The sequence below is a fragment of the Erpetoichthys calabaricus genome, chromosome 2, assembly GCF_900747795.2.
Source record: "Erpetoichthys calabaricus chromosome 2, fErpCal1.3, whole genome shotgun sequence".
NCBI classification, from domain to species: domain Eukaryota; kingdom Metazoa; phylum Chordata; class Cladistia; order Polypteriformes; family Polypteridae; genus Erpetoichthys; species Erpetoichthys calabaricus.
The window spans coordinates 121,538,495-121,564,136 of NC_041395.2; the positions used below are offsets into that span (position 1 = coordinate 121,538,495).

Sequence of the window (25,642 nt, forward strand, 5' to 3'; positions counted from 1 at the left end):
TTATCTGTAGTGCTGGCACCTAAAATATGGCTTTGGTTGCTACTTCTTCAACTTTAGAAAGGTTTTCAGTTGTTTTTTAGCTTTACAGAAGAAAGATTTGAATGTGCATGAACGATACTTGCATAACTGTTGAACATAAAATCACATCCACCAACAAGTGGAAGGAGACTGTGGTGGCAGTTGGTGAGATTGTGAGCAAAATCATTCATCTTCATTTAAATTCTTTATAGTAAGAAAAATGAAATCGAACAAAAAGTAAAATACACAAGAACGTGGTACAGTACTGAGTTATTCAGTTAGTATCCACTTTTAGTAGGCTGCTACTATGTATAGCACAGTATCCGAATCCTATTATAGTAGCACAGTATCCAAATCCAGTATGTGATATCATCAGGTGTTGAATTCTGCTCTGTCCTTGAAATATTTCTATTGCACTATGTATTGTATTGAGGATTACTTGTATTCTGTTCTGTGTATTGTATTGTATTTACCCACATTGCTCTGACACCCACTGCATGCCCAACCTACCTGGAAAGGGGCCTCTCTTTGAACTGCCTTTCCCAAGGTTTCTTCCATTTTTTTCCTTACAAGTGTTTTTTTATTTGGGGAGTTTTTCCTTGTCTTCTTAAAGAGTCAAAGCTGGGCGGCTGTCAAAAGGCAGGGCCGGTTAAAGCCCATTGTGGCACTCCTTGTGTGATTTTGGGCTATACAAAAATAAACTGTATTGTATTGTATAGCAAAGTTCGGAAGCTCAAAGCAGTATCAGTGGCTAGAAAAAGTCAAGTAAGAATTACAAAGCCAATGTAGTTGGGCAGAGGCCTTCAGGCATCTGAAAATTAATCAGTATGTGCAAGTGAAAATAAGTTAATAAATTAAATTCTGCATAGTAAGCTGTTGTCAGAGGTAGCCAGAGGTGTTTAAGGCATGTGAGAACATATACCCACGCTAAATATAATTGTGTAGAGAAGTGCTAACTGGGCAGAGTTTGGCAGAGGTCTAGAGGCATCCAATAACAATCTTTGTAGACTGTAGTGCATAGGAAGCCATAATAGCACAGTGAGTCAACATCTGAGAGTTTAACTACCAGTTGATACAAGTGCATACAAAGAGTCAAGAGATTTAATATGTTTTACTTTGAAGTTCTTGAAATACTTAATTAAATAAAAACAGGTTTATCTAAAACATGTAAAAATGAATCCAAAGTAATCAGGGTCCTGTTTGGATTCAAAGCAACATATTTTCTGAGGGATTACTTTAGTGAGAGTTGACAACTAATTCAGCACTTTGAATTAAGTATTACTAAACTTGAGCAGATCCAGGACACTAACTTTTGTTTTTATTTTTTCAGTGTACAAATAACCTTTTAATTCTTTATTCCTTTTGCTGATGAACTCTGACAAAGCTTTTAATTAACTTCAAATAAAATTAAAATTACTACTAGCATTTGGCTTTTCTAATATGGGTTTCAACCAATATTCTCATGTGCACACAGTGATCTGTAGTTAGTGATGGTGTTATTTATCTTTTATACAGTATACATCTGCCTTTTCTTCAGTCAATTCTTTATCTCCTTATTGATCCACTGAGGAGATCTGTTAGGTTCCCATAATGCTTTTAAATTTATTAGGTGGGGGCTGCATGCTTTGTATACTGAGAGAGGCTCCCTTTTGCCTCTAGATCAGCCCATATTATTCGAGGCATTCATTCAATAACATACTGCAAATATTAGGAATTCTACTCATTGCTGACTCAGTTCTCGCAGATTTTTATCCACCCATTTAGAGTGTAAAATTCATATTCTAACCCCAACTCAATGGTGCTATTGGAATGAACTGAAATCATTGTCAGGTTCATGAAACCAGTCTGAGATGATGCATACTATGTGACATTGAGCCTTATGAAGCTGAAAAAAAACCATTTTGAAAATGGATAGACTTTAGCCATGAAGAGATACACGTGTTCAGCAGGTACTCAGATACTCTGTAGTAGTGAACTGACCCTTAAGCTGGAATTAACAGATCTAGTGTGTGCCAGGAAAATATTTTCCAGCCCTTTACATCACAACCACTAGCTTGTGCAATTGGTATACAGTAAGTCATGATGAATGTATGAACCCATGCTGTTAACTCCAAATTTTCATCCTTCCATCTGCATGTTGTGGCATAAACAGACATTTGTAAGACCAGACAATATTCTTTCAGTCTTCAATTGTCCAGTTTTAGTGATCACATGCTAAATATTCTGTTTAAACTCCATGGATTATAATGAATGAAAATCAAAGCTGTCTCTGAGACGCTGGAATCACCACAGTCTGGCGCCAACAATCATACCACTTGCAGAATCGTGTCTTCCCATTGTAATGTTTGGACAAACAACAGCTAAAGCTTATGGCCATGTTTGTATGCTATATGCACAGTGGTGCAGCCACATTATTGGCTCTTTTGTAGAACAGAGTATTTGCATTAATAAGTAGGTGTAAGTAATGAATTAGACACTGAGTGTATTTTTTGTAACTGTGTCCACATCTAGAACTTGGCCATTCTTTAGGCTTTGTTGAAACTGTCTGAAATGTGCCATGTGAAAATTAAATGTTAGTTTAATTTTTGTAAAGTTGCCCAACAAACTTAATGTAATTAAATGATTTAATTAAAATAATAATAATAATAATAAGTAATTCATTGCATTTATATAGCGCTTTTCTCAGTACTCAAAGCGCTATCCACACAGGGAGGAACCGAGAAGCGAACCCACAATCTTCCACAGTCTCCTTACTGCAAAGCAGCAGCACTACCACTGCACCACCTGTGAGGACTTATTATATTATAATTGCTGGCTCAATTAATGGGTCAATGTCTTCAAAAATCTGAATTGTGTCTTATAATCACAAAATATTACACTGAGACATAGTTACATCTTAAGTACAGTTATCTCTTTGTCCTCTTACTGTGTTCCACTATTTGATGGAGTTTGGCAATTTATATTTCAGAGCTTAAGGTTGCCAATGGCAATAACATTCCAGTCTGAATGACTCTTCCTTGTATTAAAGTGATTCTCTATCTAGACTTTGCTTTACCCGTTGAGATAGACTCAGGCTCTCCACAATACTATAATAGAAAAAGCCTTTTCAGAAGATGTATTGATGGATAAAAATAGTTGAGGATTAGACTAGCACCTGGAGATTTAGCACCAAAGAAAAACAGAAGAAGTCAACTGAGAGTGGGGCAGAAAGGGGAAAGGAATTATCCCAGTATTAGGATTAAATATGTACATATACCTATTATCAGCAAAACTTAAAAGTAATTTTATTTAACAAACATACTGAGGCAAAGCTACCATGAAGGGGCAGTATGGTTGTGCAGGCAAAACAACATTATAACACCTAAAAAATTATTCAGAATTATTTTATATATATAGTTTGTGCCAAAGCAGACCAGACAGAAATAAACCTGCAACAAATTACATTTTCCAAAAGCCTGTAGTTTAGACAGGTTCGTTTATTGCCTGACATTTCCCAGTCAGGTGTCTCGATTCTCAGGAGAATCACTCACTCTGACCTTTATTCCCAATTGCCAGCATAAATTAAGTTGATTTTTTTCTGCAGCAAAAAATATCAAATTAATGGAAAATGTAATCATACAAAAAATGATCTTTTGCAAAAACCTAGGATATAATTAAATGAAAAGAATACACAATATAAATAGCCCCTAGCATTGGATACTTTTATACTGTTTACCTGCATGAATCAACATATGAAGAAACAGAAAGCATTATTTAGGAGTGCAGTCACCAGGCTCACGTACCTCACACTTGACCAAATTTTATACATGTGTTGTCTGAGACAACTTCCCATCTTCACGGGAACTGCTTTCTGGATTCATCTTATGAGCCCTTGAAACTACCCTTTTTCTTTATAAACTTTTGCATCTGTTCACGACCACACACTCGGGTGACGAACAAGCCAGTTTCCCTTCCGGTTCATACGCGCTGATGATTTCCGCACATTTTCAACCTCTCCCTGTGCATTCCCTGTGACCTTTTTGTCCTCTATTTCGTTTCCCTTCTGGTTCGTACGTGCTGGTGATTTACGCACATGTCTCAGTCTCTCCCTGTACAGTACATTATTCTCGGTCAGACATGCATCGCGCAGAGGGACTTTGTGGTATAGCGAGTCCACAGCTTATGTCAAGAGGCCAGTTTTAAATAAATAATCGCCGCGCTACAGTTGCCACGCCCTCTTCATAAATAGAAGTGCGAGATGGCTAACGGGAGGAAAAAGAAAAAAAAGACGGAGGTTACGGAGTGAGGAAGTAAGAAGGAAGCAGTGTGGAAAGAACCGGTGTGAGCGAGTGAGCACGTGCTCGCAGGCAGGCAGCTGGATAGTGAGCCCAAGCAGGGGTGTTTGGCAGAAGGAAGCGGTCGCTCCAGCTGAGCGAACAAGGAGCTAGAGTGACCAGAAGAAGGATGGCTGGCCGCGTAAGGCTGAGAAGGCAGTGGGGGTCACCAGTTAAAGAATGCACCGGGCTTGTTTTTCAAGAGACTGCTTCCAGCATTGTTTTAACCTTGTTGTATTTAATGAAGACTTTTTTCTATTGGATTTTAACCTCCACTTCACTTCTGTTTTTATAGGATTATTTATTTATTGAAGGATTCTGAAAGCACTGCACTTTATTTAATTTGGACTTTGTTTTTGATTGTTGTTTTGTTGATTTTAATAAAAACACTTGGCACTTTTTGCACCATCCCCTTGCTCCATTGTAGTGCCTCACTGTCGTGCTCATCAGTAACATTACCGACGGTGATGGGTTTTAAGGGCTCCTGGAAGTGAGATGGGAACATGCAGTGAACCCGCATTGTCACAGATTTACCTCAAAACTTTAATCTCATCTCCACCCAGTTCCTCCTCACTTCCTTCATGCCAGAAATTGACTCATGCAAGGTTGGTTTTCTTGGTTGTTTATGGTTAGTTTTTGTATAAATTAAGGGTTTTTCAAATGTTTGTTTTTTTTCCCTGTGCTTAAAACTCATTTAAAAAAGCGTTTACAGTGAGCGGTTCATAAGGCTATAGCGTGAATTCTTGCAATGTTACTTTTCTCTGTTCAAGGTTTTCTCAGTGTTATTCAATGTTTTTATATTTAGGTTACTATTACACTGTGCATTCTATGGTATAATTAACAATTTTGTGCTTAAAAATCTTTAAAAAAAATATATTTACATACAGTTCATACAGTTCGGAACAGATTAATTGTATTTACATACAATCCTATGGGGGAAATTACTTTGAGTTACGACCAAATCGGGTTGCGACAAGAGTTTTAGAACGAATTACGGTCGTGACCCGAGGTTCCACTGTATATATATACATCCATCCATTGTCCAACCCGCTGATTCCGAACACAGGGTCACAGGGGTCTGCTGGAGCCAATCCCAGCCAACACAGGGAGCAAGGCAGGAACCAATCCCAGGCAGGGCGCCAACCCACAGCAGGACACACACACACAAACACCCACCCACACACCAAGCACACACTAGGGACAATTTAGAATTGCCAATCCACCTAACCTGCATGTCTTTGGACTGTGGGAGGAAACCGGAGCACCCGGAGGAAACTCACGCAGACACGGGGAGAACATGCAAACTCCATGCAGGGAGGACCTGGGAAGCGAACCCGGGTCTCCTTACTGCGAGGCAGCAGCACTACTATTGTGCTACCGTGCCGCCCACTCTCTCTCTCTCTCTCTCTCTCTCTCTCTCTCTCTCTCTCTCTCTCTCTCTCTCTCTCTCTCTCGTCTCTCTCTCCCTCTCTCTCTCTCTCTCTCTCTCTCCTCTCTCTCTCTCTCTCTCTCTATATATATATATATATATATATATATATATATATATTGTGATCAATGGCTGCAGCCCTTTCCTGACTGGGAGGCCAATGTACTGGGAGGACCAGGGGAGCAGACATGTGCAGGACACTGTCTCCCACAGGGCACTAGATGTCAGTCCCCCTGGGTTGTAGCAGCACTTTGGATTCTCACAGGGCTCCTGCTGGGTTCCGTGGGGGCTGCCAGGCGGAGTTGCAGAGCCCTACTTTGTGTTTCCACCACACCTAGAAGTACTTTCAGATAACACTGATGAGCCACCTGAAGAGCTCCCAGATGTAGCATAAAAGGAGCCACCTCATTTCACTCAGGGAGCCAGAGTTGAGTGAATGAGTATGAAGCTTGCCAGATGAGGCGTGGAGGCGGAACAAGGAAGAGAAGAAAAGGAAGAAAGAAGGACTGTGCATTGGTGCTTGGACTGTTATGGAACTGTGCTGCTGTGGGGAGGCTGGGAAAAGCGCTTCCCCACTATAATAGACATATACTGCAGGGTAAGCTTGTGTCTGTGTCTTCCTGTGTTGGGGTTTGGGCAGGTGGGGTGACCTCTGGTGGCCACTATATTTATTAAATATATATTTATATACATGCGAAAAGACATGCAGGTTATGACTGCTAAACTCAAGCACACTATAATAATAATAAGAAGAAGACAAATAAACAAATAAATAATACAATAATGAATAAATGAATAATACAAGAATAAACACTGAGTTTCGTGTACTCACAACTGTAAACCTACTTTTTCTCACCCCTTTATATATATATACAGGGTTGAGAAAAAAAAAATACATACAGTGCATCCGGAAAGTATTCACAGCGCATCACTTTTTCCACATAACATTTTGTTATGTTACAGCCTTATTTTTGACCATTCGTGGCGTGAGTGCAGAAAAGTTCATGGGTTAACGAGCTAATCCAACCAATTTGGTGTTGCAAGTAATCAGTATTGAGCAGTTACATGCATTCAAATCAGCAAAATTACAATGGGACACAAATTTTTGCACAGACAGTTGTCCCTCTGCATGAATGCCTTTAACATATGATTTAATTTCATACAACTAAATACTGCTTCACTAAAAATGTTTGTTCGGAAAACACCCCAGTACTCAGATATTCCTAGGAAATGAAAGATATACCACTGTTATCTTTTTTGTTGAAAGTAGAGTAAATTATTATGCAGGCTGAGAGGGGTTCCCAAACGTTTTCATATGACTGTATATAAACACATATATACATATACATATTGTGAATTAGACGCTATATAGCGCTCGACCAGGCACAGACTACACAGAGGCACGTGAAAAAATACAAGACTTTTATTTTCTTCACCTGTGGGGCACGTCTTCCCCATGAACCCCACAGGCAATACACAGTCCCAAAGCACTTAAACCACAACACACAACCCTTCTTCTGGTACCACCACTCCTCCCAGGCAACCTCGTCCTCTTCCTCCCGATTCTGGCCCTGAGTGGTGGTGGCTGGCCCCTTTTATAGCCTACCCAGAAGTGTTCCAAGTGCTTGACCACCTGGTTCCAATTGCACTTCTGGGTGGGGCTGAAGATTTGTCCAGCTGGGCTGTGGAATCCATGCAGCACCCCCTGGCGGCCACCCCAGCTCCCAACCGGGCTGTTGAGGACTCCATCTCCCTTGGAGCCCTGCGGGAAACTGAGGCACCATCGTCAGCCAGGAAGGCTGTCACCAAATGTCCTGGGGGAGGTACTGAGATGCCCATAGTTGCTCCCCCGGAACATACTGTATGTAGAAGGGGCGATCGGCATGGGACCCGGCCACCCACCACAATATATACATATTGTCACAAACTCAACACAGAGTCATAGAAAGGTTTGGGGCAGCCACCCGTGTAATTGATTTCCTGGCTGCAAAAGTCGTTTTTAAATGAATACTGCACTGATGTGCACACAACTGAGTCCAAGACAGAACTGAGGGAATAGGGAAAAGGTGCAGGCTTTTAAAGGGGAAAACAGGAAGTGAGATCATAGGGATCAGGCTCATAGTCTTCAGCCATTGGTTCGAGCCCGGATGTGACATCACAGGGGCCGGAGCCGGCAAGGTCTCCTTCCATAGGCTCGGTCCCGGAAGTGACGTCAAGAGAGCCAGGTGGAATCTCCTGTGAATGGTCTACAGGATAGGAAGAAAAAGAGTCAGTGCACTCTGCCACATCCCGGCGTGCCTCGTAACTGCCCTTATTCAAGCCCTTTAGCTGCCTCCCATGCACACGTGTGTGACTATATATATATATATATATATATATATATATATATATATATATATATATATATATATATATGTATAAACAAGATACATACTGTTTGTAGGGTATTAATAGTATTTAGTTATGATATGTATAGTTATGTAATGTAAGCTATGTAATGATGCAGTGTCCTCCAATATTCTTGAGAATCACCTAATGGTATTAGCAAGACAGACTGGTATTACTTCCCTGTAAGAAAATTACACCCAATGAATCAAAATCAGACAGACTGCATGGATTGACTGGTACCTTGAAAAGGGAATAAATGAAGGAACAAGATAGAAACATGGAGTGACCACACTGAGAAAACACAAGGTGTTGATTCTTTTCTTTGTTGTCAGCTAACAACCAGAGAGCTCTACTAGTACAAAGAAAATATTTTGAGTTCTTGACTGTTCAGAAACAACGAATTACAGTAAAATGACAAAAGGAAATAGAGAAAAGAATGAACTACAGGATGTTATGCTAAAACAATGATAAAGATAGACTTCTTTCTTAAACTCTAAAAAACAAACAGCACTGGTAATTTCATGGTCGTCTTTACTCATCTCCATGACAGTCAATTAGCTTGCACTTTAGCCATTAAATCAGTTCTTTTAACTAATGGAAAAATCATTGTTCAGCAAATTTTTATATGAAAACTACCAGGCAGAGCAATTTAATTAAATTTCATTCAAGGGTGTTTTATTGGCACAATTCATGCTGTGCTGCCAAAGCATTAAAATCAAATCTAGAAACAGAGGTAAAGACATACATTGAGAGCAAAAGTAATCTACATAAGAATATTGGGATTCATCCACCCATTTTTATGAATTCAGTTTTTCTAATATACTGTCACAATTAGCCAGTCTATACCTGCAGTAACACACACAAGGTAGGAACCACATAGTATTGATATCACATTGCCTTTGCAGACTTTCATTGGGTCAATTTAGAGTTGCCTAATAGTATACTTCAGAGAGAAATGCCATAACCAGGACAAAATGCAGACTGAAGGCACACAGAGTAGACTGAAATTAAAATATTTTAAATTTAATTAAACACACCAGTATAAATAACACTAAAATGGAAATGACCCATATATTGACTTGATGACCAATTAACTACTGAAAAAATACAATATGACAAGCCTATTTACCAATACTTATGGTGAATGCATCAAACAATTTATCAGATGGAGTCTTTCTGGTTACCTTAATTCATGATTAAGACCTGGAGATAACCACTATACAATAATATTGATCAAATCAAAACAGCAGGATGAACAGATACTACATTATTTCAAAGAATTCATGAATCATCAATGTTAATGAAAACAACTAAACTTCAGAAGTCCTATTTTTTTCATTTTTATCATGAATAATTCACTGCAGGAGGAAGAAGAATCATGACTGTGCCATGTTCTGCCTATTCAAAATTGTCTAATGTATGCACTTTAGCATTTAATGGCATGTTGCTATTCTAACATTAGCAGTTGATCAATCATTCTTAATAATAAATGATTGTTCATGTAACTTTAATAAAATAAGGTTGATTGTTCTAGTTATAGTGAAATTAGAAATCAGTCTTACCTAATCCACCTTGGCTCGCTACCACCAATTTTCTTATAAGAGTACATTTCATTGAAAGTCTGAAAGATCTGTACTAACCATAGATGTACCAGAACAGGGGATGTAGCTTTTGCACTTAATACTACCAGAAAATAGTTGTGAAAAGTTGGGCTATACACATTCTTTTCAGCAATATTTTTACTCCAAAAGTATCTACAGAATCTGCAAAGTAATTAAAAAATAAAAAGTACATCTCGGAGGCAGAAATACTATTTAGAACATTTATTGTCTTACAATAGAATTAATGGAATTGTCTTTATTGTAGTGGTTTTTGCTGCTGATTCACAAATCAAGGATCCTGTGTTTGAATCTTACACCAGGTTACTATCTATAGTTTGCACATGCATTCCATGTCTGCATGGGTGTTTCTCCAGGTACTTTGGTTTCAGCTCCAATGTTCCAAAGACGTTTTTTAGGTTAATTTCCATTCTAAATTGATCCTGAGTTGGTGTTTTCATGTGCTGATCCTATGATTGTTTGGCTCATCTACAGCTGGTTCCTGCCTTATGTCCAATGCTGCATAGGTAAACTCCGCCTCCTCTCTCAACCCTGAATTAGATTAAGCAAATTTGAGAATATCACTTGTACTCTTCTCTTAATAATCCCCAGATTACAACAAACTGAAAATATAGAGTCCCGTCTTGCACCAGATACTAAAATCGCATGAATCTTAAACTGTCTGGCATCCTGTCTTAAATATACTTGTCTTCAATCCACTTTTCATTATACATTATAAACCCTAAAATAATTGTTGTCACTACAAGTCTTCTATAAGCATATGATCTTTTTACTGTTCCAGCTTCTGCTAGCATTAACTTATATTACGGCTCAACTCATTCATAACATCTGAATTGCACCTGAGGCCCCTTCTTCTTTCTCAGTTGAATTTTACATCTGCAATCCATATGTGTACATCTCCTACAAGTGACTCCTTTATGATCTTGCCAAGCTGCTCATCAATCATTACCATCACTGACCCCTTCAACAAGAGCATTCATGTTACCTAATTTTTCTTTCAGACCCAACTCTGGGATACCTGCAAGCTCTGCTCACTGACTCATTTCTGTCAAACTGTAATTTGTTTGCATTTAATTACCTAGTACTTTACGTGATTATTTTATATTGTTTTGTGTTCTTGCTTGTTTTGTAAAATGTGTGGTAAGCAATTGTTGGTTCATTGATCAAAAATTTGAAACTGATCACAAGACTCCTGATGTAGGATGAAAGGGGATGAATAATCAGCGTAACCCTATAAGAGGAACAGTCCATATAGAAAGCCTAAAGCTATCCTGATAGCACTCTAAGGCCAGTACCATTTGCTCCAGAGCTACACTATAAATGGACTGTGTAGTTCTTTAACTTCCCCATTCCATCCTGACAGACCAGTGTTGATTTCAGCTTGTATTATAGTTTAATTGGGTCTAGCTTTGCGTGATCTAGGATTTCAATCTTTATGGCTCCTACCTTCTTAAAACATGCTTAATCTGAAAATAGACCTTTCACAGCTGAATTACAATGCTTGACTAGTGTGGGTATTAACACTCTCAACTATCACGTAACATAAAAAGGAACAATAGTGCTTTATTTGTTTCCCTGAAAGTTCAATCTGTTTAACTATGCAGCTTCTCTTTCCCATGTGACATATCTAGTGACACAAATTGTAACTTATTAGGACAGCAGCAGATGTTCAACCCGAGGGGGAAAAATGAAGAACTGCATTATTCATATCTTTAGTTCTAAAATTAAGACACTAGATGCACTCCATAAAAAGACATTTTTAACATTTGAGGAAAATTAGCAATAAGCTTTATAGGTTATAATTTCAAACAGAATATTATTAATAGTCACTGATGTGCAAAGTGAAATGACAAGATGCTATGAAAAAGAAAGGTAGATTAAATTATTAGATCACATCAGTTTAATCAAATGCATAAGATAGAATAAGTCTTTCATTTAAAGAACATCACTATTAAACATGTTCATGTCACTAAGCTTCTATAATAATAGAGTGAACTCCAAATATTATTTAGGCCTGCTGACAGCCACAATAAAGCAATCAGGAGTACATCCATTATGACAGGATTCTGGGATGGGATGGGATGGGATGGTAAGAAAAATGCACAACTGGGAAGGAGCCTCAACAGAGAGAAATGACACCTACATACATTTTGTCTGGGAAACAAGGCATAGCTAGATGTAGTAACCAAATAATGCATGAATATAGGCCTGGTTCTTTAAATGTCTGATATGAGCCTTCAGGAAGTTGTCTTTCAAGGCTTCAGAATGTCACTAAGCTCTTTCTGTATAGTAATTCATGAGGCCTCTAGTTATAGAATGAATAGAAGGAGCGATGCATCATTATTCTACTGACCAGGAAGGTGATTAAAGGTGATTGCTTACTTCCAAAGGCAGTGCAGCCAGCGAGGTGAAAGATAGATAGAGAGAAGGATTATGTGGTCTTTTTTTGGCCTAACAGAAAAAAGAAAAGCTGGCTAGCCAAGACCTCAGAAGAGGCAGAAGATTGTTGTGGAACTCAACTCAAGAGTGGGGTATAAGTGAATGCTTTCTGGTGGGAGTCAACAGTATAAAGTTAACTGTGGTGAATGTTCACTGGCAGGAAAGACATGCAGTTAGGTATGCAAGAAAGGGACAAGCCAGAGAATTTAGTTAACTGATTTATCGCTAGTGGGGTGTTGGGCCCTTGAGCAAGGCCCTTAACCTGCAATTGCTGAGCGCTTTGAGTAGTGAGAAAAGCGCTATATAAATGCAAAGAATTATTATTATTGGGGTGGACTGGCTTAAAAGTATGCATGGCAGCAACGCTGGCATTTTTTTTTTTTCTTAAACAAAGCACCGGTATTGTTTGTTAATGGACTGTAAAATACACAGCCACAACAAATGTTCCAGATTTTTTATTTTATTTTTACTTTGTATTTTTTATTAAAAGTACAGTATGAAAATATTTAAAATTTCAAAGCAAAATAAAAGTACACCATTTTCTTCCCATCCAGAAAATAAGGTTATCTCAGTAAAATACATTGTATGGTCTACTATGACTGAACACATAAGAAAATGAAAGACTAACAATATTTCAGAACCTTGTATTAACATTTGCAGTCTGCAGTAATTTGGTGCAGTGTCATTTATTTTATTCTTTGTGAAGAGTTCTTTGAAATTAGCTGGAAGTGCATAAAAGATCCATCACTGGCTTACATGACTAATCCTATCACTAGTTTACTGACACTGAGCGTAGTTATGGTTTACAGCTAAAAAGGAGCACTATATTTACATCTATTTACACTTAGTAGTGATAAGAATTTCTCTTGAAAAATAATTCAACAGGTTTTCTTTTCATCATATGCAACATTTCACCTACTTCACCTTTAAACCTTCCACCAGAAATATGACAATATAGTTTAAGTCATTGGTCTCCAACCTTTTTTCCTCTGAGAGCTACTTTTACAAAATGAAAATGGCTGAGAGCTACTTATGTTTTCTAACGTTTATTCTCATAGCTTATTTCAACCCAAACAAACTGAATAAGCTTGTTTTGCCTGGACATTTACAAAATTTTGGTGTCCACAACTCACATTTTGCATTAAAACATCACAAAAAATATTTAGTTCACCTGCAAGTGCATTTTGTATGTCTGTGTGCATTTTCTAGTGTATCTCACACAAATGAATTAAAACATGAATGCTGTCAAACAAAACAATGCAATTGCAAATACATATATATGACTTATTCATTTGTCATTTTGTTACAGGTCACTGTTTCACTTTATTCACATGTCCAGCGGCATGTGTGATATGTTTTTTAGTTAGTCAGATGATTGGCACTGCATGGAGTCAACAAGAGAAGTGTATGGTGGAGTGTAGCCACTTAAGATCACTCTTATGGAGTCATTTAAATGTTAATCTGTCAGTCTTGTTCTGAACTTTGATTTCATGACATTCATGTCAGAAAAGGCAGACTCACAGATGTATGTAGACCCAAACAAAGCAGACATTTTCAGAGCTGCTTGGTGAAGATTCTTACAGTTATCTGGCTCTACTAAGATCCAGAAATGCTGAGAATGCTGTTGAGACTTTAACTGCACATTATTTTGAAGGTTTACTAATATATAATATATAAAGTCCAATGTCTGTCTGTCTGTCTGCTTTTCATGAGAGAACTATTTAACGGATTTAGATTGGGTTTTTTTCTATAATTTGCTTGAACATTTCGGTTGATTTTGCGATTTCTCTCAGTTTGTTATGTATCATAGTTCACTTGCGGTACCCGATTTATTTCAGTGAATCCAAGAAACATGCAGCGGGCCGAGGGGAAGGGCCTTCCTCACTTACTTGCCAGCTTCGGGGCATGTTCCTTAACTCCGCTTAGCTAGCGAACCAGAGAACAATTGAATTCAACTTTGTTTGATATTTAAAATAAAGTGTTACTTAGGTCTTGATGAGTTTGAGTCCGGATATTCTCCTAAGTGTATGCCACATTGAAAAGATAGATTGCAATTCAGATGATGGATTGTGATATAATTTTTTTCAAAAGATCGCCCACCCCTAATTTGACTAATTAAGTTTTCAAATTTATTTAAGATTCATTAACCATTTGGCGAGCTACTTGGGAAGGGGTTGTGAGCTACCGCTAGCTTGCGAGTGACGTGTTGGAGACCCTTGGTTTAAGTTAAACAACATGATCTTTTTATTGCATTATCTGACTTCCAAAATTAATTTTCAAAAGTTAGACTCAATATAAGTACTGCATATACCTTGTATACATGGTAAACACAATCTCTCTCTCACACACACACACACGCACACGCACACAGAGTTGGAAGACAGATGGTGAGTCCAAGCAATTCGTAATTTATTATTCAGGTCTAACTTCCTTCCGGCAATTTCCAACTTCACTTGGTGCTCAGAAATTCAAAACCAACCAAAAATCTCTGGCATGCCCCAGAGTAGCTAGAAACCCCCTAATTGGTTCCGCACTATTACTTTAACAAACAGGGCTTCTCACTACCACCCATTTTTCTTTCATGCCAGCTATCTCCGTTCTTTTAAGTCATTTGCTCACCTGCGTTAACAATGATGTAAGTTAGCCCATTGTTAGCACATTTTAAATGCTTCTATAGAGCACAGGACACACTAATTACAATAAAACCACTATGATGGAAGAAGTTAGGCATGGCCTTAAACTGTCATGCTCAAGTACTCCTCATGGTATTTGGTGATTGCCCTTCACTCTGCTGTTTATTCCTTTTAATGGTCTTCAACACCAGCACAATTTTTGCTTTATATACAAACCAAATAGTAAATAGAATAGAAGAGAATAGAGCAGAGATTTTTAAATTAAACCATGTATTTACCACACCCTCAAACCTGAGTTGGATTAAGTATATTTGAAAATTATATTTTATGTTATGTTCCATGTATAAAGACACACCTCATATTTCTTATTTTAGGACACATTACAAACACAAAATCCACTTTTTCTGCTGACTGAATAGGAACAGTGCTCTGAGATTTTGAAACCTGATAAGAACACAGATCCCCTCTGAATTATAAGTCATCTGAACTCAGACACCTGGCATTAACGTTTGTTTCTTGTCTGGACTGGATCCAGATATAATTAAACTGGACTACATTTACACCTGCCATTAAAATCCCTCTCTAGTATTCCTTAACATATGCCTATATATATTTCTGTTTTGCTATCAAAACAGGGGCCCCAGTGCACTACTTTGCCTGGGGGCCTATGATGCTGTTAAGATGGTGCTGTAGATAGAGATTCAAAGTGATAAATACATGCAAAATTCATGTTATTAATTATTCTGAATGTGAACATTAAATGTATTGGCATTAATGCTTGTGTTAAATGTAGTTGCTATCCACTTAAGACCAGCTCTGAATGTGGTCAGAGAGATTTGAATAGAAGTTTATTTACTACTAGTTTTTAATGTGGTCAGATACTATCTGATTATAACCGGATAACCAAAAACATGTTAATGCCAGGCATAAAGGAGACCACTAATTACCTGCAAAGGGTGCAACAGAAATATTAGCATGTGAATTAGAACTATCTTCATATACCAGACTTTTTTTCTCTTACAAAGAATGGAAAAGCAATGCCCACACTAGTGTCTAGAACACTCACTTTATCCCTTAGCTATTGGCCGCATTCCATAAGAAAGTCACATAAGAAGACAGTCTACTTCTGGAGTTAAATTAACCTAAATATAACCAAGAATCTACCCTTTCTCATTCCAGCTCTCCACAACTTAAAATTAAAGGCAGGAGTCACAAGGTTTTACAGAGCTGGGGGAAACAACATCACAGTTAAAAATCTTCCTTCTTATCAGCAGCTTTGAACCTTGCATCCCTTTGATTAGTAAATCAGAGGAGTAACAACTGGAAATACCCTGAGGGTTTTTTTGAATGATGCTGTTTAAAAAGCAAGTCCAATAAGCCTGTGGTTAAGATAACCTCTTTCTGATTCTTGCTTTTTTTGGATATACTAAAAAGAATGTGAAATTTTATGAGATGAACCTTCTCTTCAAGAAAATAGTCTTCCTGCTATTAAAAGTCCATTAATCCTCATTCCTACTTCCTACACTCTCCTTGGATGTATTTGTGAATCTCTATTAGTCACATTTAAGTAACAATTTAAGCCCCTGATCCTTTTTGATCTTGGACTTTAAACCTGCTGTTTTTTTTATTTGACAATCTTACTATTATTGTAGTACTCACCAGTCAATTTCTGAACAAATCAAACACATTGTTTTATATTCTCATTGGACACCACAATATTTGTAGTATTGGTGAGAAATGTAAATTAAAGATTGATAGACAGCTGATATTTATAAGTTCCCAAGATACTGTTTTCCCAGTTTCCCCATTCCTGCCTCTGTTTGTAACACAAACAAGGCAAATACTGCACTTCTCACAACAAGTGATGTCGCATTAGCTAAGAATATGAAACTATTGGGAAAACCTTTCATGTGGCAAAAAGTGTGTCATCTGGGTCTTCATAATGATAAAAGGCACAAAGCATTAGGGGTAATTAAGTATTATTTTTAAAATTTTTAGTGAAAAACTCTTTCTCTCTCTCTCTCTGTGAAAAAACTAAAATTAGGTGTACAAACTCTAAATGTGGTATTTAGTATGAGCGTAGGGTCACCGATTGTACAGCACCCCTGGAGCAATTTTCAGGTTAAATGCGTTGACAGTTACCGATTATACTCAAACACAAATTTCATAAGACTTATACAGTATACAGATATGCCATGCATGCTAAATAATAGCAGATACATGGGGATATGGCATAAAAAAGAGACATAACATTCTTCAAAATTCATACAGTAATTAAAATTGTATATATGGCACATGTGCTTTAAAAAAGGTGTTATCACCAGACTAGAATGGAGGCAGGAACCATTGAGGCTGCCTGGGAGACATGACACTTCAAGGGCGCACAGACACTACTGGTCATTACAGAAGTTCTAGCTTAGTGTCTCTGCAGCGAATAAAGGGTCATCTTAGAAAAAAGTAGCTTTGTCTAAAGTGACAATGGGATGGTGTTTATGGCCACTGCCTAGTCTAGGGGTTATTGAGTATGAAGCCATATGGACTGACTGGATGAAGCCTTAACTGACAGGAAGAAAAAGAACCTGAGACACAGATTGACAGAGAGAGAAGGTGATAGAGAAAGAGAGAGTGAGACAGACGAGAGAAGTCGGAATGAGTGCTTTGGGTAGTACTTTCAGACAAGGATTCAGAATTCCTCCATTGTAATTATTGTCTTTAATAAACACATCTTTTTTGTGTTTTTGGCCCCCAAGTTGTTATTCTGGACTTGAACGGATGCTGCCCTGATGCTGCCGGATTGATGGGTGTAGCTATTGTAAGTTCCCCTTGGGTCTTGTATTGGTTTTTATCTAGGAAATCCAGTTTTCATGTTAGGTTACTCTTTGTGGGTTAGGGTTAATTGGTGACTCTAAACTGGCCTGATGCGAGTGACTGAGAGTGTGTGCACCTTTCATGTATGTACCCTGGGGCCCCACCATGGTTTAGTCCCTGTGTTCCATTCAATGATGCCAGGATTAGCTCCAAAATGGAGACAGGATGGAGTTGTGATATCGTTTATGTGAAACAGAAAACCTTGCCAGAAAAAAGCTGCTTTGGGAGTCTATTTCTTCCTAATTTTCACTTTTACAACTAAGCAGTGAATGCTCAGACTTTAGGGTTCCAAAGTAAATAATTTAGCACTGACAACAACAACACCCTCTATGTGATCTGACAAAGCAAAGAAAGCATCCCCTAACAATTAGATTTGCAAGCAATGAAAGGAATTTGGACTTTGATAGAATACGCTCCTTAGAATTCTGTGTCAAAAACAGGAAAATGTAGTAACCACTGTAGATTGTGTATTACTCTCACATCTTTGACTGTCAAAAATGTACTTAGGATTAGATCTTATCTGTAGGAGATATCTTCAGGCATATTCTCTGGCAATGCCCTCAGTTTACGCCCTGTTGAACACTAATTGGTTCAATTCCTGAGCACCACTGGAGTTATCAAAGTGTAGATCTCTATCCACAAACAGACCTTTTCTTACTAATATCAGATTGAACAAGGTCGGTCCAGTCTAGCATGGCAACTTTCATTTCACTGCTAGCATTTTCTTCAACGGGTAGATCTTATATTACAGAGGGAATATGATATGTTACACTACACTGAAATTAGAAAAACATATCTTGTTGTGTTCTGGGCTCTCTTCATTGCACAAATAAAATTGATATACAGTTCTTTTACAAAAACACTTCATCCCTTAACTTACAGAAACATTTTTTACATTTTTCAACAATATATAAAAATTCATTAAGAAAATGATCAAAACTTAAATTTTTTTTCTGTCCCCTCAAATTTAATAAAATTAAAAGACTTCTTCTTCAGAATTCCTTTTCTAGAGAGGGACAGGGATGCACTTGCACATTAAGGCAGCTAATTCTCCACCTAATCCTTGATGACATTCAGTATCTGTAAATGTTCCAGCTATTTTATTAATCTCTTAATGCCTACTTACTACTACATTGTTTTAATTAATATTTTTGGTGGGAAAGGGGACCTAACTTGTACGCTGTGTGAAACAATATTTTGAAAATACAGCACGAATGAATTTCTTATTTGAAAATAGACTGTAACACATTACACCTCCCTTCTGAAATATTACAAAGGCAACAAAAAAGTAGACTTATGAAAAGACAGATAGGTTGCAGGATCAAACTAAGCAGTAGAATTTCTCACCTGCTTCATCATAAGAGGCTGACAGCTTTTCCAGCATTTCTTTGTCAATTGAAAGGATCTGTTGTTCTAAGATACTTGGATATGACAGCACACTGTTTTCTTTGTCCTTTTCATAAGTCAGCAGTTGCTGCTTTAGAACTTCAGGCAAGTGGGTCTTCACATATTCAGCTGCAGTCTGAAAATTAAGAAATAGAAAAAAGAATTTAGATATAAAGTAAAATGCTTTGATTATAGACTTCATTGTTGAATATAAGCCTAAAAAAACATCAGACTCTACAAAAGGCCTTATGCCTGCATGACAAGAAGCGAGCACACAAATATATTTTCTGCATGCTTCTACCCACATAAAAATGAATCAGAGAACCTAACTATTAATACTGTTTAGTAATTCCAGTGAGTTTTCCAGCATTTTAATTTTCCTTTAAAATACATCAGTTTTTTAAACCCACTAAATCCAAGTATGTCACTAGGAGAAGGAACCTATGACAGCAACATCTGTCCCAAGGAAGTAACTAGCCCTGAGTTAGATGCCATCCTATCACTGTCTTTCAGATAGCATAATACAGAAAAGTCAACACCAAATTGGAAATGAGTATGTCATCTCGAAAATACACTGTTTAATAATTCTTTACATTTATAGATAGTGCTTTTCTCACTACTCAAAGTGCTCTCCACACAGGGAAGACCCGGGACGCGAACCCACAATCTCCTTACTGCAAAGCAGCAGCACTACCACTGCACCACCTTCTTGTAAGTCTTTCACTGGAAAAAAGGGAATTTACACAGCATTTTTGAAATTAATGCAGCACAGAGAAAAAGATGAAATGATAATCTAAAAACTAGTATAATTTCTCCTCAAATGCAAAACAGTAACTTAATATTGAATACAAATACAATAATTTAGAAAAAGATCAAGTGTGTTTCTTATTCAAGAATGATATGAGCTGTATAAAACAAACTAAAAATGTGCTGGTAATACTTCCCAAGGTTCCGTAACCATGCAAAGCGTGGCACTCCACAGATTTCTTTATTCAGTCATCTTCAACAGCTCTTGCGACTTTAAATGTCACGCTTCAGCTACAGTCAAAGCCAATCATCTACAAAATACTGTCAAAGCTACTGTAAATCCTGACTCTCCTCCTTCAACTCTTATTTTAGTGGTCTTCCTGCATCACAGGATCATAATTCTGCTGCCAAAGTGCTGACTTAGACTAAAACTAATGAACACATCACACCCGAGTTAGCTAAAATGACTTTCCAACTGACATCAGATTATCTTTGAAACTTCTACTAATTCAATATACTGTAAATGTCAACATGACACCACTGTTTTATCTATACCACCTGCCTTATACCTTCTGTCTTTTTCAATCTTTACTATTTTTTTTAAATATATTTAATATATTTTGATGTATTAATATTCTTTAAGCTGACGAGGTGCAGGGATGTGTTACATGTCAGTTTGGCATGCAAATAAGAATTTCATAGTACTCTGTGCACATGACACTACTACTACTACTACTATTAATACGGTTACAAAAATATACTATATACTACTCAGTGAATGTTCTTACTCTACATCTTCTAATATCATTTTGACTCTCCTTGGGTCTCTGTCAGTGATAATGTTTACCACTTTCTCCCTTGCACAATGGTAGTTTAATGCCGCTATTTCTTTCAAATTGTCGTTTATTAAACTTCTCAACCAATAATAAAAATATGCATGATTGCTGTTTTTGCATACAGTACTTTGCAAATTGTTTCAATGTTTCTACATGCTTTCCAGTTTGTTGCTGGGGGGCTGCAGCATTAGATTAAGATGTAAGAGAGGAACCCAACCTAAACAGGACATGAATCTGGCAGGAACAAACACCCACAGTACACGCCGGGCAAATACTGAGTGACCAAATAACCTAACAGGCACAACTCTGGGATGCAGCAAGAAAACAAAAACAAGCAGGGACATGCACACATGTTGAGAATGCTCAAACTCCGCACTCTCAGTGACAGACCCAATAGTCAAACTCAGTCTCCTAGAGTTGTAAGACATCAGCACTAGCCATTGTACCACCAGGCCACCTGTTATATGTACCACTGGACCACATGTTACATGTACAGTGGAACCTCGGTTCACGACCATAATTCGTTCCAAAACTCTGGTTGTAACCCGATTTGGTCGTGAACCGAAGTAATTTCCCCCATAGGATTGCATGTAAATACAATTAATCTGTTCCAGACCATATGAACTGTATGTAAATGTATATTTTTTTAAAGTTTTTAAGCACAAATATAGTTAATCAAACCATACAATGCACAACGTAATAGTAAACTAAAAGTAAAAACATTGAATAACACTGAGAAAACCTTGAACAACAGAGAAAATTAACACTGCAATAGTTCGCGCTATAGCGCTACCAACCGCTGGCTAAAAACACTTTTTTTTAATGAGTTTTAAGCACAGGGAAAAAAATGAACATTTGAAAAAATCCGTAATTTAATAAACCACCAAGAAAAGTAACATTGCAACAATGCACGCTACGAACCAATCGCTGTAAACAGAAGTGAAAACAAAATCAAGCCCAGTGCATTCTTTAACTGCCTTCTCTACCTTATGCGTTCAGCCCTCTCTCTCGCGCTGCCTGTGTGTGTGTGTGTGTGTCTCTCGCGTGCCTGTGTGTGTGTCTCTCTCTCTCGCGCACCTGTGTGTGTGTGTGTCTCTCTCTCTCTCGCTCGCCTGTGTGTGTGTCTCTCTCTCGCACTGCCTGTGTGTGTGTGTGTGTGTCTCTCTCGTGTGTGTGGCGCTCTCTCTCTCTTGCTCGCTGCACAGGAAATGCACAGGGAGAGACTGAATACGTACAAACCAAAAGGGAAACTGGCTTCTTCGTATACCGAGTGTGTGGTCGTGAACAGATGCAAAAGTTTGGTGAACTTTTTGGTCATGAACCGATTTGTACGTGTTCCGAGACGTTCATGAACCGAGGTTCCACTGTACACACATATAAGCAAATAATGAGTTAGAAAAACTGGCTGCATTAGGTTATCATGGAATTAAAAGTAAAAAAATTATTTGATCAGGTAATGCATTGCAAAACTAAAAACCTATCTCTCCGTCTCAAATTAGGAAATTGTAACTCCTTCATCACTTCTCACATGGATTCCTGAAACTCTCTTTGCAAAGGAATTTCACCGACAAATTTTAACCAGTTTAAAATGTTGCTGCCAGGAATCCTGACTCACACCAAATGCAGCAGTCAGCATCACCCCACAATTGTACCAACTAAGCCAACTTTTTAGTGCTGACTATATCATTACTGTGCCATCACCATTTTTATTTGTTGGTTACACTCTATGTATATTCAAGTAAGCATTCTTAATACTGATGTTATAGCTCACCCTTTGCTTTTTATGTATATTAGCTTTCTAAAAATCCTATATAGAGTATAATATATAAAGTATACGTTAACTAATTTAGTATAATGCTATCCATCAACATTTTTCTGAAAATTCTTAGAGAAACAGAGGCATCCAGATTTCCGTAACAACAAGGTATAGTCCGCTGCGGGTTAAACGACACATTTACCACAGTTGGCATTTTAGGTTCATATATCAACACATGGCAGGTTTAGCGTTTCCAAGAACAGGGAAGCTGCTACGGGGAGCTAACAACAAAAGAAAAACTGGCTTAGCTTATCACAAAGGTGTAAATGCTGTGGCCAGAGATAAACATGCTCTGCAGAAGGACAAGAAGAATGATATGACACTTGAAGTGAGGCTAGCTTTAGCCTCGGCTGACTTGGCAAAGACAAGGAAAGCGCAGCTGTTACCATGCTAATAATAATGAGAGGATAATATGATATCATCCCAAATGAAGGCTGCTTGCTTATCCAATACACTAGGGGGTGGGTAGTTATCAATGTCCTTTCATTCAATCGTTCTCGTAACGAGCTTGTCTAATACAGGGTCACAAGATGAGTTATAAATGTAATAATAAAATTCAGAATCAGTGTTGCATTATCTTAAAATGGCTAAGTATTATGTTTGTTATTGATACAGCAGATACAAAAATATTTGCACTTTTGTGGTAATTAACCTTTCAGTAAGCATTAAAATCTGGTGCTGGGCCCAATTTCACTTACGGGAAAAATTAAAACCACAAAAAGGTTTGCCAGAGTTCTTAGACTTAATAGATGTGCTGATCTGTTAAAAAAAAAACAACATGCAGCAATCAATGCAGATTACCTTGCTTTAATTTTACACCACCAGGAGGACAAGAATGAAGATGCTAGTTAAATATTTAAATTTAGTGGTAGAATTATCTTTTCATTCTTCAGCCAAATTATCAATTAACCAAAGCACTTGTATCAAATGTACTGAATAGATTAATCCTCCTTCACTTTGTTCACCACAAACTGAAGTGCATGCGATGGACATGCCAAAAGAAGCTTTTAAAAGTGGAGAATTCTTGTTATTCCCTATGTTTGTGAGTGCATTTTTCTCAAATGACTTGACATACGTGAACTAGTTTAAGTGAGTTTGAGAATGTTATGTTATGACCCATCAAAAGAAATGATTAACTACGATCACAAATGAATGGTTTGACCGATCAGACTGGGAATTTAGACAGCTTGTCAAGAATGTGACTATTCGTATGACTAAATTAAGGGAAATGCAGCAATGGGATATAGGGCAAACTAATGGAGTCTCAAACTTGCCTGTTTCCTCCATAGCCAAAAATGTCTCACTCAGATGAAGAGCACTGACCCTGATCTAATTCCCCCCACTGTTGACTATGCACACCACTATGCCCACTTGTCCATCCCTATAAAAACATCCTTATTATCCTTGCATCTACATCTCCATTACTTAACCAGATGGAAGTAAAGTCCTGTGCATTTTATTTTCAGGTGCAACTGTGCTATACTCATACACCTCCTTCATAACCATCAACCTCTGCAAAAACAGGGATTAGGCCTCCCGGGGCCCTAAGCCTCTGCAACTCCCTCTGTGTTTATTTTACTATTGATACAAAATCCATCCATCCATCCAATTTCCAACCCGCTGAATCCGAACACAGGGTCACGGGGGTCTGCTGGAGCCAATCCCAGCCAACACAGGGCACAAGGCAGGAAACAATCCTGGGCAGGGTGCCAACCCACCGCAGGACACACACAAACACACCCACACACCAAGCACACACTAGGGCCAATTTAGAATCACCAATCCACCTAACCTGCATGTCTTTGGACTGTGGGAGGAAACCGGAGCGCCCGGAGGAAACCCACGCAGACACGGGGAGAACATGCAAACTCCACGCAGGGAGGACCCGGGAATCGAACCCGGGTCCCCAGGTCTCCCAACTGCGAGGCAGCAGCGCTACCCACTGCGCCACCGTGCCGCCCTGATACAAAATGAATAGTGCAATATAGTAAGAGTTAAAAAATGGCAGCATAATCAAACAACTTGCATGGTTTAGAATCACAGAAAATACACATACCATAACAAGCATGAAATGAAACTCGGAAAGCTGTCTTCACTTGACATGTGAAAAAGATGAAGGGAAGGGAGGGAGTGCAAGGAGAAAGGATATGGACTGTTTCACAGCTATGGAGCATGGCTACAACTAGTAAAAGGTGCTTGAAAAATATGAATACGTTCCGTATTCTGGGATTTAAAGGTTTCTCTGCAACACATATTTCTTAAGCTGCTCAATGTGACGTAAATATTCAGTACATTATATCAGACAATCTAGTCAGTAGATCAATCAAATGTTAAAAAAAAACCACGTAAGGTACATTTATTAAAATAACTCTTTGCTTGAAATTGCAATGAGGACTACAAAAGTAAAGTACAAAGTAAAAAAATACATGCAGTATATATTACTGTATTCTTCAACGACAGACTGCTGTCAATGTCCTGCTTCACTGACAGACCGAGGAGATCGTTCCTCCCCCACACTATGCGACTGTTCAATTCCACCCGGGGGGGGGGGGGTAAACGTTAAAATTATACAAAGTTATTGTCTGTCTGTATACCTGCATTGTTATCACTCTTTAATTTAATATTTTCTTTATCAGTATGCTGCTGCTGGAGTATGTGAATTTCCCCTTGGGATTAATAAAGTATCTATCTATCTATCTATTGTGGGGTGTGGCCGGCTAAATATTCCAGCCCTCACCCCCAGGCCGCCAGATGGAGCTCTCCCAACAGCGTGGATGTTCCCCGAATTCCAGCAGGGCCTCATGGACTTTGTAGTTTATATGCACAGCCCTGCTGGATACCTTGGGGACCACCAGGAGTCGCTGTGGGGAGACTGCCGGACTCTTACTTGCCCTATAACCCGGAGGTGCGTCACGATCACGTGACAAGAGGAAACGACGTGCTTCCGGGTTGAAGAAAGGAGCTTTTTATCCGACCCAGAAGTGTTCATGATCACATGGACAGAAGGGAGAAACACTTCCGGGTCAGGGTGTATAAAGGACTCATGGGAAAGCCCAGACACTGAGCTGAGCTGGGAGGAAGGGTGGCAAAGTGTCTGGGAGTGTGGAGGATTGATTAGAGTATTGTTATTATTGATTTATGAGTATTGTG

General features: G+C 38.3%; 1 protein-coding gene across 2 annotated transcripts in view; it reads right to left on the minus strand.

Annotated features, from left to right (window-relative positions):
• The window catches only part of ppm1lb (protein phosphatase, Mg2+/Mn2+ dependent, 1Lb), a 245,567-nt gene that overhangs the window by 61,546 nt on the left and 158,379 nt on the right, over window positions 1-25,642 (minus strand). For both annotated transcript variants that reach the window (XM_028794463.2, XM_028794465.2), the window contains exon 2: window positions 19,055-19,229. In XM_028794463.2, the coding sequence (XP_028650296.1) occupies window positions 19,055-19,229 (175 nt within the window). The remainder of the gene's footprint in view (window positions 1-19,054; window positions 19,230-25,642) is intronic.